At 40.4% G+C, this 14,545-nt stretch overlaps 1 protein-coding gene across 4 annotated transcripts in view; it reads left to right on the plus strand.

Moving 5' to 3' along the window:
- UBE3A (ubiquitin protein ligase E3A) overlaps positions 1–14,545 on the plus strand; it is an 86,177-nt gene that overhangs the window by 59,777 nt on the left and 11,855 nt on the right. For all 4 annotated transcript variants that reach the window (XM_054009216.1, XM_054009207.1, XM_054009208.1 and 1 more), the window contains 2 exons: positions 342–1,597; positions 11,181–11,325. In XM_054009216.1, coding sequence (XP_053865191.1) covers positions 342–1,597; positions 11,181–11,325 — 1,401 coding nt within the window. The remainder of the gene's footprint in view (positions 1–341; positions 1,598–11,180; positions 11,326–14,545) is intronic.

Consider the following 14,545-nt stretch of genomic DNA (forward strand, 5'->3'; position numbering starts at 1 on the left):
GTTTCCAGAATATAGTACCATTATATATTACCAAATGTATTTCATTTTTCCTACAATTCTGTTGCAAAGCTCTCATCATTGCAATTGACTCCTAGGTCATAGAGCTCCACAGAAGCAAAACATTTGAGTATGATAGATACTGCAAATTGATGAGTTTGTTTCTTCATGTTAATGATATTACAAAGTAAATTTGTCTTAAACTCATTCAACAATGTCAGAGTAGGAGGTATTAGATGTGAGGTGGTGTAAAAAATTGTGTATATCATTGCAACTTGATAAAAAGTGAATGTATTTACTGTATCAAGTAAATTTCAAGTGTGGTCTCTTTTTTAACTTTATAGATGTGACTTACCTAACAGAAGAGAAGGTAGATGAAATTCTTGAACTGTGTAGAGAGAAAGAGGACTATTCTCCTCTAATCCGTGTCATTGGGAGAGTGTTTTCTAGTGCTGAGGCATTGGTACAAAGTTTCAGAAAAGCCAAGCAGCATACCAAGGAAGAGCTGAAGTCTCTTCAAGGAAAGGATGAAGATAAGGATGAAGATGAAAAAGAAAAAGCTGCCTGTTCAGCTGCTGCGATGGAGGAAGATTCCGGAGCATCATCATCATCTTCATCAAGAGTAGGTGACAACACACAAGGAGATAACAACCTACAAAAATTAGGCCCTGATGAAGTATCTGTAGATATTGAAGCAGTCAGACGGGTCTACAGTAGATTACTTTCTAATGAAAAAATAGAAACTGCCTTTTTAAATGCACTCGTGTACTTGTCACCTAATGTGGAATGTGACTTGACTTACCATAATGTGTACTCTCGGGATCCTAACTATCTGAATTTGTTTGTAATTGTTATGGAGAATGGTAATCTTCATAGCCCTGAATATCTGGAAATGGCTCTGCCATTGTTTTGCAAAGCAATGAGCAAGCTACCCCTTGCAGCTCAAGCAAAACTAGTCAGATTGTGGTCTAAGTATAGTGCAGAGCAGATTCGGAGAATGATGGAAACATTTCAACAGCTTATCACCTACAAAGTCATAAGCAATGAATTCAACAGTCGTAATCTAGTGAATGATGATGATGCCATTGTTGCTGCTTCAAAGTGCTTGAAAATGGTTTACTATGCAAATGTAGTCGGAGGGGATGTGGACACAGACCACAATGAAGAGGAAGATGAAGAGCCCCTCCCAGAATCCAGTGAATTAACTCTTCAAGAGCTTCTGGGTGAGGAAAGAAGAAATAAGAAAGGGCCTCGAGTCGACCCACTGGAAACTGAGCTTGGTGTAAAAACTATAGATTGCCGAAAACCACTTATCCCTTTTGAAGAATTTATTAATGAACCACTGAATGATGTTCTAGAAATGGACAAAGACTACACTTTCTTCAAAGTAGAAACAGAAAACAAATTCTCTTTTATGACATGTCCCTTTATATTGAATGCTGTTACCAAGAACCTGGGATTGTATTATGACAATAGAATCCGCATGTACAGTGAACGACGCATAACTGTGCTCTACAGTTTAGTTCAAGGACAGCAGTTGAACCCATATTTGCGACTCAAAGTGAGACGTGATCACATCATAGATGATGCACTTGTCAGGGTAAGTCATGCAACAATGTAAAACTTAAATATGCTCTACTGTAATAGTAGCTAGAACCCTTCCACTACCTCAAAAGCAAAAATGTACTTATTAGTTATTAGGTTTCTTCAAGGTGAAATGGGTCGTACAAACTTAAGGTCCTATCCTGCACACACTATTGAGGGTACAGCATCATGGGACTACTTTGGATAGTAAGCATGACCCCTCTGATGTCTGCAGACTTTGAACCTAAACTGATAAACATCTTGTCCATTAGTAGTGTGGTGTCCGGTATTGAATGCAGCCCTTGCTACTGGACATTGGCATGCCAACACCTTTCATGTCTATTTAAGCTCCTTATTTTCTCTTGAACAAACTTTCTTTAAATTATCCTTTGGGGCTGAAATGTTCTATACTGACCCTAGTCAAAAGGTGAATTTTATTTTTCAGGAGGGAGTTTGAACAAAAGCCATTACATTGTTTTGAGTTCCACAAAAGAGAGGTTTCTTTTATTTAAAAAAATAATTTTTTGAATGCACACATAATGAGTAAAATTTACATTTTAAAATACTCCTGTGGCTTCATCTAAGTATATTAGTAAACCACAGCTTGTAGGGCAGAAGGAAGAGTGGCTTCGAGCACCTGAAAACTGCACCAGTAACCTGCTAATACGTACTCTGACAAGCCTTATTACTCTAGGGATATGGCTTCTTAAATTAAAACGCCGTATAAAAAAAAATTGCTAGAACCACTTTTGAGCACAAAGGAATTAGTGGGTTATGCAAGGCATTCACTATGAAAAATAGTATAGTAGATAAATAACGTGTAATGGAGAGAAGTTATAAACATATTTTCTCATATGAATATAACAATTTAACTTTTTTTTAAGGTTCACTTGTCTCAGACCACTTCTCCCCTTCCAAGTCTTTCTATGTGCTCAGCTACTGTTTACCCATAATTTCTGTTACTAACAAACTACATTGGTGATACTAAATTTATTTAGTTTATACTGTTACTGAAAAAACAGAATTGAGAGCCCCAAGTAAGCTCCCAGTTCAATGTTGTGAGAACATTTTAACTTTCAAACAGCCTGGCTGCTTCTTGGCTGGTGATAAGTATGACCAAACTGGGAAGAGTCCTGCTTCAAGTACTAGCGCGGAACTTGTGGAGGAAAAATGGCTTTTTTCTGAGACATTCAGCACCTGAGAAACAGCCAGGTTGTTGTAAAGCTTAACTTTACTCCGTGTACCAATCTTTTATCATTTGAGTAAGAATGTGCTTAGTGATTTCACTGCTTGTCTGGTTTATAGCTATAACCAAATATGTGGTGTTGTGTTTAACCTAATGGGATTATTGCATAAACTCCAGGTGGCTTCTAGATGCTTAAATTGTGGGGGACAGCAGGAAGCAAAGTACACTTTTTCTGTTTATAATACTCTAAGAGGATGGGCTAAAACTAGATAACAGCCAGTTTCAAAGAAGTATTAAACGTTGTAAATTCATGCAAGGAGGACTGATCGGGGAGGAAAAAAATATGCAAATACGTGAAAAAGCATTCAAGGCTTATCTACACTTACTGCGCAGCAGCGGCACAGTTACACCGGTGAAGGTAGTGAAGACGTTACCTACACTGAAGGGAGAGCTGCTCCCATTGGTGTAGGTACTCCACCTCCCTGAGAGGCAGTAGCTATGTCCACAGGAAAAGTTCTCCTCTCAACATAGCGCTTTCTACACTGGTGGCTGGGTTGGTATAACTATGTCACTCAGCAGGGTGAATAAATCACAGCACTGAGCAATGTAGTTGTACCAGCATACGTTGGTAGTGTAGACCAAGCCTTAGAAGGAGATTGCTTATTGTGGAAGGAAATTAAAATCTTTTGACAAGAACAAAAGAACTGATTTCCCTGCCTCCCAATGTTAATCTGCGGAACATGTGCATTTTCAACTGGCTCAGTTTTGATTGCTTTCTAATAAACCTGATCTCAGTTAAGACAAGCGGAATTGATTTGTGGTGTGTGTTAGTTGGGACAAGAGCTGCTGGCCTTTCCTGGAAATAAAGACCACCTTTTCCACCATTAGGGAAGTGAAGGTTCACTTTCTTTGTCAGGCAAGGGAACTGTGGGTGCCCTCCCCAACAGATACAGTAAGGGATCCCATGTAGGCTGGTGTGGACATGAAGAAATCCATTAGACCTAAGGAATACTGTGCAAGGATACAAAATGTGACACTTTGGCCTGGCTCTTATATAACCACAAAGCGAGGGAAACTAGTTACAACGCTTATCTCCTGATACATTACAGTTTGAGATATGAATGGCACCAAATCCCAGTTTTTTCCTCTAAATATTAGATAATACTGCTTTCCTACTCCAGGGTTTTTACCTTGGTCCATAACAACGTAAAAACCCTGGAACAGGAAAACTGTTATCTAGTAGTTAGAGGGGAAAACGGGGATTTGGGTTACCTGGGTTCTATAATATGCTTAGCCCACCTCATTGTAAAGCATTTTGAGGCCTTTTGACAAAAAGCAATTATATGAATGCCAAGCAAGTATTAAGTATCCCAGTTTGTATGCAAATATTTATAGTACCTTTCTTATTTCTCTGTCCTCACTGGTATTCAAAACAATTTGTAGTTTAATATCCTTAACTTCCATTATGATCAAGGAAATTTGTAACGTAAGACTAAGGGTGAAATTTTAAAAGCACTTGATGAATGATGTAGGCTTCTAAGCCCCATTTTCAAAAGTGACTTAGGCGCATACAAGCTTGAGTATGATTGAAAGTATTAGTAAATGGATATCGTTAGGATCACTTCCCCGATTTTCAAAGTAAAATTTTCAGATCTGATTAGACTAATAGTTAATTTGTTAAATACTTATATATAGTGTTTAGTTCATGGGTGAGTTAATGCTGCTGCAAGAATGTTTTTAATACTTTGACTTTTATACATTCAAATTTGCAGCTTTCATGTTAATTTATCTTGGAGTTTTTGCATATTATGAAACTGTTTTATTGCTATGAACACTAATTAAGCTGTCTGAGCAACAGTAAGTCATTACATACTCAACAGTCAATAAATGTACAGGTCTAGCTAATTTCTTCTTTATTAATTCAGTTTCATATGATGATTCACTTCTAAGGAATAACTGCATTGTGAATAATTAGTTCCTTCAACCAGGTGCTTCATAACATCAGCTGAGGCATGCAGTAATCATCCCCAAATTTATTGCCTGTGGTTTTATTGATTAGATTAAAATTGAGTTAGGAGGAGTATGTCCACTTAAGTACATAGAATTTGTTACCTGAAAAAAAAAATCTCCTGCATAATTTATTAATAAGTAGCATAAATAACTTTGTTGCACATTTGAAAAAACAGACTGCTAGCCACTCCATGATCACACTACTTGAGTACTGTTAAGTAGTGTAAAAATAAAACTTTGCTGGCCCACTATTGTATTTTAATATAATATTAAACTAGTAGTTGAAATACTTCCTAGATAGCTGCTTTAATTTGCTTCTTGGTGGAAGGATGGAAAGGTGGTGGATTGTTGTTGATTAGACATACCTTTTATGCAAAATTTTATTAAAGTTCCATCTCTTTGCTCCATCTACTTCCTTATACCTGTAGGGAAGCTGTTCCACTTTTTTTCATCTGTTGGATTAGAATGGACCACCTCAGAGTCATTACAGCTATGAATGAGCAACCTTAATTCCTCTCCAGTTTATACTCCTTGAATGGAATTAAGTTCCACTTGCAGAATCTTTATTGCCGATGGTCCCACACCAAGAAAGAACTCAGCTTGACTAATTCCAGGCTGAATTTGGAGGACTGTCAGTTAAGAAAACTATCCCTATTTGTAAATAGAGCAGATTTGACTGGAGTCATTAAGGGATAACTATGAAAGTATGCAGTGACACGGTCATTTTTGGAGTACAAGTAACTGCACTTCATGCAAGTTATACTTAAGATGACTTATGCCACCAGACTCTGATACAACTTTTCCTTCAAACTCTAGACCCACTGTGATTGTGCAGCTTCCTCCTTATGCTGGATGTGCTACCACAATCATTAGGCAGAGAACATTGATACTCTGTTCCAAGATTCTGAATTTTCTTCTGACAAACCATTTTGAATTTTAAAAAAATCGAAAAGTAATAGTTATTAAAAAAAAACTAATTGTAAATATACTTAATTTTCTGTTTCCAAAATTAAGGATTTTAATAATTTCTATGTTGTGATTAAAAAATACAGGTCTAGTGTATAAATTGTGCGTTTGAGAGCACAAAATGTTTTTACTATTGCATGTCAAACAGTTTTTCCTCTGCCTCCATTGCAGTTTAGATCTAGTTCACTGACTGTCTGTTAGTGACTGCAGTGGTCTGTTATCTATGCTTTCTACTAAGAGCTGTTTTTCCTGCTAAGCAGCAGTTGTCTGAGGGACAAGGTTGACCCTAGAAGCAAATAACCCTGCAGACTTGAATTGAGCTGCCCCAGGAACCTTGCCTAAACCTAACCTAACCTTGCTCTAACCTAGAGCATATTGTGGAATCACGTCAGTGGCTCAGATAAGCTCACCTTTTTTGGCACTTCTACAGCTGGCCTCCACATTAGACCTTCACTGGATATGTCTAAACTGCAATGTAAGCCCAGGGTTTCTGGGACTCAAGTCCTCTGTCCCATGTTAGGGAACCCTGGTCTTAAGCATCTACATTATATTTTAACTCTATGTTAAGACTTTTCTAAAATGTGCTCAAACCTGCAGTGCACAGGCCTGAGTCAAAGTAACCATTTCCCAGAGTTCCTAGCCCTCTCCCCTTCCCCACCTCCCTGACTGAAATGTGGCTGCTCTAGTCCTAGGACCATGGGGCATTGTGGGAAAACTGTACTGCCTGCCCTTCATGTTACCAGAAAGCAGCTCGATTGGCAAAAGGCTTGATTGGTTCGCTCTGCATTGCAAACCTAGGAGTCTCACTGACAGGGTGCTTGCAGGTCATTGATCTGAAAAGAATGAGTTAATGCTGACCTGAGCTGCTGCTGTTCACAACGTAGGGATGACTTCCATTTTCAGGAGCGTGCATTACATATTGTTGGGATAGAGAGGACTAAGGAAGTTGTCCCATGGAATTGTAGGATACTTCCAACTGACTCCTGGTACCCGAGTCAAGAGGGGCTGTGTCTACACTGCAAAGCAATAGGACCAATGTTCCCTCTAATTTTTTCGATCCATGTGTGGAATAAATTTTCTTATGTGCACTGAGGTATGTGCCTGTGTGCGCCACCAGTAGAAACAAAAAACCTAGATATAATATATATTTTTAAAAAGTTACCATAGGGATAATTACTCTAGCCAGGACAGGTTAGGGATTTTAGAACTCACTATTCAAAGAATTAAATGTAAGTGTAAGAGAAATAAAAATTACAAAATGCATAGACCAGTCTAAATACTAAAATAACACTTCGAAAGAATAAAATTACAGAGAATATATGTGCATTGCAGGAAGTACCAAGTAGTAACAACAATAGTAATACAAGTATGTTTTGGGAGGAGAGTGAGACACAGAGAGAGAGAGAGTGTGAGAGTGTGTGTGAGTGAGAGAGAGAGTGTGACTGTGTGAGCTGACTGCTGGGGATATCTCAGAAACAGTGCACTGTCTCTTTAAGAAAGGCACTCAGCTGAGAGCCACTCACCATTCAGACTGCAGCAGCAGGCTGTCCCCTCTGCTCTGCCCTGCTCTGCGGAGGCGGGAGGGATAGCTCAGTTGTTTGAGCATTGGCCTGTTAAACCTAAGGTTGTGAGTTCAATCCTTGAAGGGGCCATTTAGGCGTCGGGACAAAAATCTGGGATTGGTCCTGCTTTGAGCAGGGGGTTGGACTAGATGACCTCCTGAGGTCCCTTCCATCCCTGACATTCTATGATCCAAATCCTCTGCGTAGGCAGGGGAGGGGGACAACCTGACATCAGCACCCTCCCCCCACCTCCTGCTCTGCACAGCCAGCAGGAGGGTCCCAGGAGCAGCTGCAGGACAAAGCAATGTGGGGGGAGGGGCACCTGAACACATGCTGCTGGCTGTGTGCACTCTATCAGCTGGGCGGCATTTAAATCTCTCCTGTGCGGCCGCCCAAGCGCACAGCTTACAGGGAACACAGAATAGAGCTTACATCCTGGGTCCTGGCTTAACTCGAGCTCAGACCCTCCAGCCCTGCAGGACCCTGGGTCCAAACCTTGGACAATTGCAGTATAGACACAAGGGGGAGTTCGGCTTGAGCCTCGGCTCAAGCACAGACTTACATTGAAGTGTAGACATACTCACTGAGGACTTCCAATCTGTCCAGCCAGCTTCACTCAAACAGTGTAGTTTTAATTACTACTGCTTGTTGAGAAGGCCAATCTGAAATAACTTTCATATCAGCAGATTTAATCACTCATTTAATATAAAATCCATTAATATGACAAGAAAATCCGAGCACCATGCCTATGAAAAGATAGTGTTTTGAAGGAAATTATTCGGAAACTGTGCATTGTTCCTTGTAACTTCTGTGATTCATAAAACTTACAATACAGTATTTATTGCCAGCAACAGTTTACTCCCAAGCCAACGATACATCATGGTTAACTGTCAGTGAGAAAAAGGGTTGGGTAACAAAGAGATGAGGTGGGTAGTACTAAAGCCAGCTGTAAACAGAAAGGGAGTAGGCAGGAGGACTCCCATCTACCCAAGGTGGAGATCAGTGACAGAACCTCCATTAACACCGTTGTGACCTTTTCAAAGTAACGAAGTAGCCTCTGGGATATTGAGACTCTCTAGTCCAGTGTTCTTAATATAATAATATGAAAATCGTTGCTGCATACGCTTCATATTTGGTTTAAATATTTATTCTTGCTATGTATTGCAGTAGCATATATGATCCCCGATCAGGACCCCTTATACACATCAAAAAAAGATTTTCTTTTGTGAAAAGTTTACAGTTCTAAATTTGAACTGAGACACAACAAGTAGATATAGTGTAGTTGTGGGGAGAACCAATATAAACCTAATTTAACTCTATGGGATTTTGCTGCACAAGTACTGAATATCCAGAGAATATTTTGATCCTTTGAGACTAAATATGAATTAATTTTTACTGAAGATATGGGAAGCCAAATGGGCAGTCCTTTTCAGCTAAACCACAACTGTGTGTACCCTGGGGTCCTGTAAATTTTATATAAAATTTGATCATTCCTCTTTTAGTTCCATTAACCTCTTTGCTTCACTTTTAGGTCCATTCATGGCTTAGCTCTCTTCTCCCTTCCCCCCTTGTATATGGTATGGAGCCATCAGTACCCATCATTGCTCCACCAGTGATGCTTGCCTTCATTGCCAGTTAGTCAAATTATCTAGAAAACATGTATATATTTTCATGCTGCCCCTTTTGCATGAGAGGAATTCCCTATAAAAATCCTCAAGGCCACTACATTATCCTCCTCCACATTCTACTCTTGAGGAAATTCTGCACCACTGCGCACATGCAGAATTCATGTCCCCCGCAGATTTTTTTTCTCTGCAGAAAATACATTCTGTTGGAGAGGAGCTGCAGTTTCGATTTTTGCCCACCAAGGGCTGCTGTGGCACCACAACAGAGGGCAGCCGGCTCAGCGGCCATAGTAGCCAGCAGCTGATAGGGAAGAGGAGAGGCTGCGTTCCTCACAGCGCCCTATCCGCTAGGCCAGGTGAGGAGGCACAGGATACTGGGGGGACAGACAGAGAGCAGGGTATACAGGGGTCACATAGACTGGGGTTCAGAAGGGCTTGTGGGGGGCTGAGTGGGAGTGCAGGGAACGGGGTGACTAAGTGGGGGTACAGGGACACATGGGGATGGCAGGAGGTGGGTGCAGGCACACATGGGGACAGAGGCAGAGGTGCCTGACTGCATGGTGGAGGCTCCCCAACAATCCCTTTCACCCACCCACCCCAAAAAACGGTTCCATACTTCTCCCACCCACACACAACAACCCTCGAGGTTCACACCCAGGCTTCTGCCCAGCAATTACTTCCCTCTCCCTCAGCTCCTCCGTTAACCCTGACTTTTCCCCCAAGCCTTTGCACTGCTTCTGAGGGGTGCAGGAAATACGGTTCTATATTATAGTTTAAATGAATTATTATTCAAAGTTCCATATTAATACCTCGGCTCTCTGTGAGCTGAGGGTTGAAAACATTGTCTACTAATGAATCTATTTGTCAAAAACATTTCCTGAATCTTTTTTGTTGTCAGTATTGTTAGACATACTTGTTAAGTATTTTGAAATAAATGACCAAAATAATTGAAACTGGCGTGATTATATTGTTGTTTTGACAAATACATTTGCAGAATTTTAAAATATTGTGGGCAGAATTTTTAATTTTTTGCAGAATTTTCCCAGGAGTAACATTCGTCTCTTCTGTGATGCTTAGAAAACATTTGACAATGGCTAGGCAGTTCTTAAGCTGTGATCACAGTACACTTGTAATTTTCTCACTGTTACCTTGTCCTTCCCCCTATCTTTATGTAAGTTTATAGGGACTGGGAAGGTGGTCTTGGGCATGTTTGGGGCAGGGTGGTTGGCATCAGGGAGGGGAGGCTAGCACAGTTGGGCTAGGGCCTCTAGGCACTACTACAATGTAAATCATTTCAATAATAATTAAATGTAGGCTTTTTTCCTGTGGTTGATCAGCAAACTGAGTGACTGGTGTAATTTGGAATATCTGGGATTATAGGCAAGTATTACTGGCATACATATTTGTTGTATGGCAATCGATACAACAAGAAAAATTAAAGTAAGGGCTTGTCTATGCTGAGTTTTTCGTAACAGCATTGAGAACCTCAATATAGTTGTACTGATGCAAACCTCCAGTGTAATCATACTGCACTGGTGTAAAAAGTGATTTATGCAAGTGTGGAAACTACACTAAGATGTACCACAGCAAGCTACTGCTTACTTTCATGCATCTGCATAATGGTGTGCATCCCCTGGTGCAAAAAACTCCAGTGTAGGGTAATCCAGAAGACTAGACAGTTTGCATGCAGCTAGATATAGATATGGTAGACTGTTGAATATAATGATTCCTTTCACTGAAAACTGATATAAAGGGGGGAAAGTGTTAATAAGGACATTTGTTTAAATAATTCTTTCACCAAACTTTTAATGGGAAAAACAATGAGTTACTCCTATTCAAACACTTAAATGATATTCAGTTGACTCTAATGGTAATCCCAATTTTTAATTATTCCATTGATAAATTTTGTAGTTTATTTGTATTTTATTCTGTTTTCTATTTACACTGTCTTATCGATCTCAAAAACAAAAACTTTAATAAAAATACTGAAAATAAGAGACAGGGCACTTGTGCTATTGGTAAAATATGATAGTCCTCACTAGATACCTCTGCCCCTTTGCCCCCAAATTCATGGCTTACAGAATGCACTTAGTCAGATTCTGGATTTTCATTACCTTCCCATATTTACACTTGTGGGTGACATCTGCCTGCCTTTCTGTTTCTCAATTTTTCCTGTATTTGTTCTGTATTCATCATTTTTTTTCCTAGTAAAATGGGTATACTAATGACATGTTTGTATTGACCCAATAGCTAGAGATGATTGCCATGGAAAATCCTGCAGACTTGAAGAAGCAGTTATACGTGGAATTTGAAGGAGAGCAAGGGGTAGACGAAGGAGGTGTTTCCAAAGAGTTTTTTCAACTGGTTGTGGAGGAAATTTTCAACCCTGATATTGGTATGCAATTTAATAACTCCCTCATCTCTCTGAAGTGCATGCACACACAGTTTCTCCCCATAGCTACTCCCTAATTCTAGGTACTCTTTTTCTGAGGGTCCTCTGTATCCCTTATTGAGACAAAAGGGCATCTGATTCAGTTTGGGATCCTGCATCTGACAGAGCCACCATCCTAAGGACAACTGGAATGACTGCAATACTTTTTGCTACAAGTTACCACTTATACATTTAGATCACTAACAAATAATACAATACTTTTATTTTTACCCGCTTCTGAAAATTTGAATCTAAACCTTCTCTCGGCTTCAAGTTTTGCTTCCAGGGCTAGTAATCAAACCTGAGAAATAAAAATATCTCTTACCAAGTGTCCAAGGAAAACCTGTATAAAGAGGTGGGGGTTTTTCAAGTTTTCAAAATCTGGCAATATAAAAAAGGGTTAACTTTGTTCTCAGGTAGTGATGCTGATTTAAATTTTTGTTGAAAGTTTAGAAATACTGTCAAATGCAAATCAATTACAAAGAAAAGTTAGCAGTAGTTTCTGGTATTACACCAGCTCTTGAGTTCCTCTACCAGTTTTTGTGGCTTAGCAATCAGATTTTCCTGGTGTATGTTTTTTTTTTTTTAAATGGTTTTTCTGTCCTGTTCTCCCTTCACTCTCCACTGCCGTGTGAAAGAGCCGCTCAGATAAGAGCACTGGCTATAGGGAATACAGTGAAACCAATGATACACAGTTCTATGCCAGAAACATAAAATGAACTTGAAAAAAGTCTGTCTAGTTTCTTACAATTATAACTTTGTATGATTTATCAAGTTGACCATTCCCCTTTAAAATTGAGTATAACAGAAGGACATTGTTATGTAGGGATGAGGAGGAGGAAGAAATGTTAAAGGGATACTTGAGTCCAGTTTGTCCCCAAATTTAGTCTTTTAGAGAAAAGCTTATAAACCGCTACCCAGATACAATGTGGTCCTCCGGAGCCAAAAAATCTTACCGTGCTATAGGTGAGACCACATTATATAGAACTTGCTTTGGCCCCCCTGCTCCTTGTCCCCTGACCGCCCTCTCCAGAGACCCCCATCCCTAATCACCCCCAGGACCCCACCACTTACCCAACCCCACTGCTCCCTGTCCCCTGACGGCCCCGACCCCTATCCACACACCCCCGCCCCCTGACAGGCACTCACCGGCAGCAGCGGGAAGCGGAGCAGCCCAGCCCTGGCCTGCTGCACTCCGCCAGCTCCCAGACGCGGCGCTCCACTTCCGCCGCTGCTGGTAAGTGCGGGGAGGTTGGGGAAAGGATGTCCCCCATACTCACCTGCGGTGGGAAGTGAAGCGCTGCGGCCCCAGCCCGCTCTGTTTTCCTTACCCCGGCCTCATGTCGCTGGTGGGGGGTTGAGGAAAGGTCCCGCACTCACTGGCAGCGGCGGAAGCGGAGCAGCCCGGCCCCAGCCCACTCCACTCCGCCAGCTCCCATCCGCAGCGCTCCACTTCCCGCTGCAGGTGAGTGCGGGGGGCGTCCTTTCCCCAACCTGCCCACACTCACCAGTGGCAGGAAGCGGAGCGCCATGGGTGGGAGCTGACGCGCTGATCCGCCAGAGCGCTGCTTTACCGTGTTGTATGCGAAACCATGTTATATTGGGTCGCGTTATATCAGGGTAGAGGTGTACAAAATTTAAAAGATCCCTAGAGACTCCCAAAATCTTCTAAAAATTGTAATCAAAACAGTTTGTGCTATAACAGGAGAATATTTGGGTAACAAATCATTGTGCTACAGTATAAGAACTTGAAAGTGAAATTGAATAGAAACAGACGTGAAATTGGCTAGTCTGCTTTCATTGTCAAAGGTCAGAATAATGAAATGTGTAGACAACATAAATAGAAAATAAACATTTTTGAGTGCTTTCAGTTTCACTGTTATAGTGCATAATGTAGGAAAGGAATTAAAATGATGTCTCAACATACCAATTACAATTAGAACTGTTTATACATAACCACTTTTTTACACCTATTGTGCACAAAGTTTTTAAATTAAAACATTTCAGGAAGTCTTATTTCGTGCCCTTTATGACCTATTCAGTGAAGATATATATTTGATTGCTAAAATCTTCCTCTGAAAGGATGTCTTGTTTCATTAAATTCACACTCTTGAAAAGTAAATAGAGCTTGTTTTGAAATCCAACTCTCTCCCTCCCCCCCTCCCCTCCCTTTAAATGGAAAAAAAGTCCCTGCCTTTTTGTTAGGCGGTTGTCTATACAATCAGCATTGATGGGGTCAGCAGCTAAACTGCCTATAAACAAGCTTCCAGTGCCAGCAGCAACCCTAAAGGAACCTCAAGGAGGGAAGAATGCATCTCTAAGTCGTTACTAGCCAAGTCAGAAGGGCAGAGAGCACACTGCTGTTGGGGAGCATTTGGGTTTGGCAGGCATCAGAGCTGGCAGTGAGATACTTAACTCTTTCCCTTTTTTAGAGGTGTCAGCCTGATCCGCCCACCTCTAAGTGAAATGTATTTCAATTAATTTGTCATATTCCATGTTGTACATACAATAAAACTACAGCAACCAAAAAGGATCGCATTCATATCACCATCACGTCTACATTAGATTGAAGATTTTCTCCTGTTTATCCCTTTTTATGAAATCAGTGCAAGAAATCTGTAGGTTATTGTTTGTTATTTAGCAAACATTTAGAGAGATTTTCAAAGACACAATGGGAAGTAACGAGGAAGTTAATGGGAATTAAGTGCTTTGTGCCTTTTAAAACCTTTACTATGGTAACAAAAAACTTTCATGTGTAATTGTGATATCTAGAAACTTTTGAGTTGGAATATTCCTTAATTTGATAGGAGCAATTTAAGTGCATTATTACACTTTGAAGTCTTCATAGAATTTTGTAGTTTAATAAAACACAAATTTCTGATAGCTAGCAAAATCGGTTACTCTTTTTAAAAAAAATAAAAAAAATATTCGGGGCTATACCCATTTTGTGCACACTCCACATAAAGCAGGTGTATATATGAAAGTGTTACAGTTAAATAATATAGCAAACTTATTCATAGATTCTAGGACTTGAAGGGACCTTGAGAGGTCATCGAGTCCAGTCCCCTGCCCTCATGGCAGGACCAAATACTGTCTAGACCATCCCTGATAGAAATTTATCTAACCTACTCTTAAATATCTCCAGAGATGGAGATTCCACAACCTCCCTAGGCAATTTATTCCA

The sequence above is a fragment of the Malaclemys terrapin genome, chromosome 1 (assembly GCF_027887155.1).
Source record: "Malaclemys terrapin pileata isolate rMalTer1 chromosome 1, rMalTer1.hap1, whole genome shotgun sequence".
NCBI lineage: Eukaryota > Metazoa > Chordata > Testudines > Emydidae > Malaclemys > Malaclemys terrapin.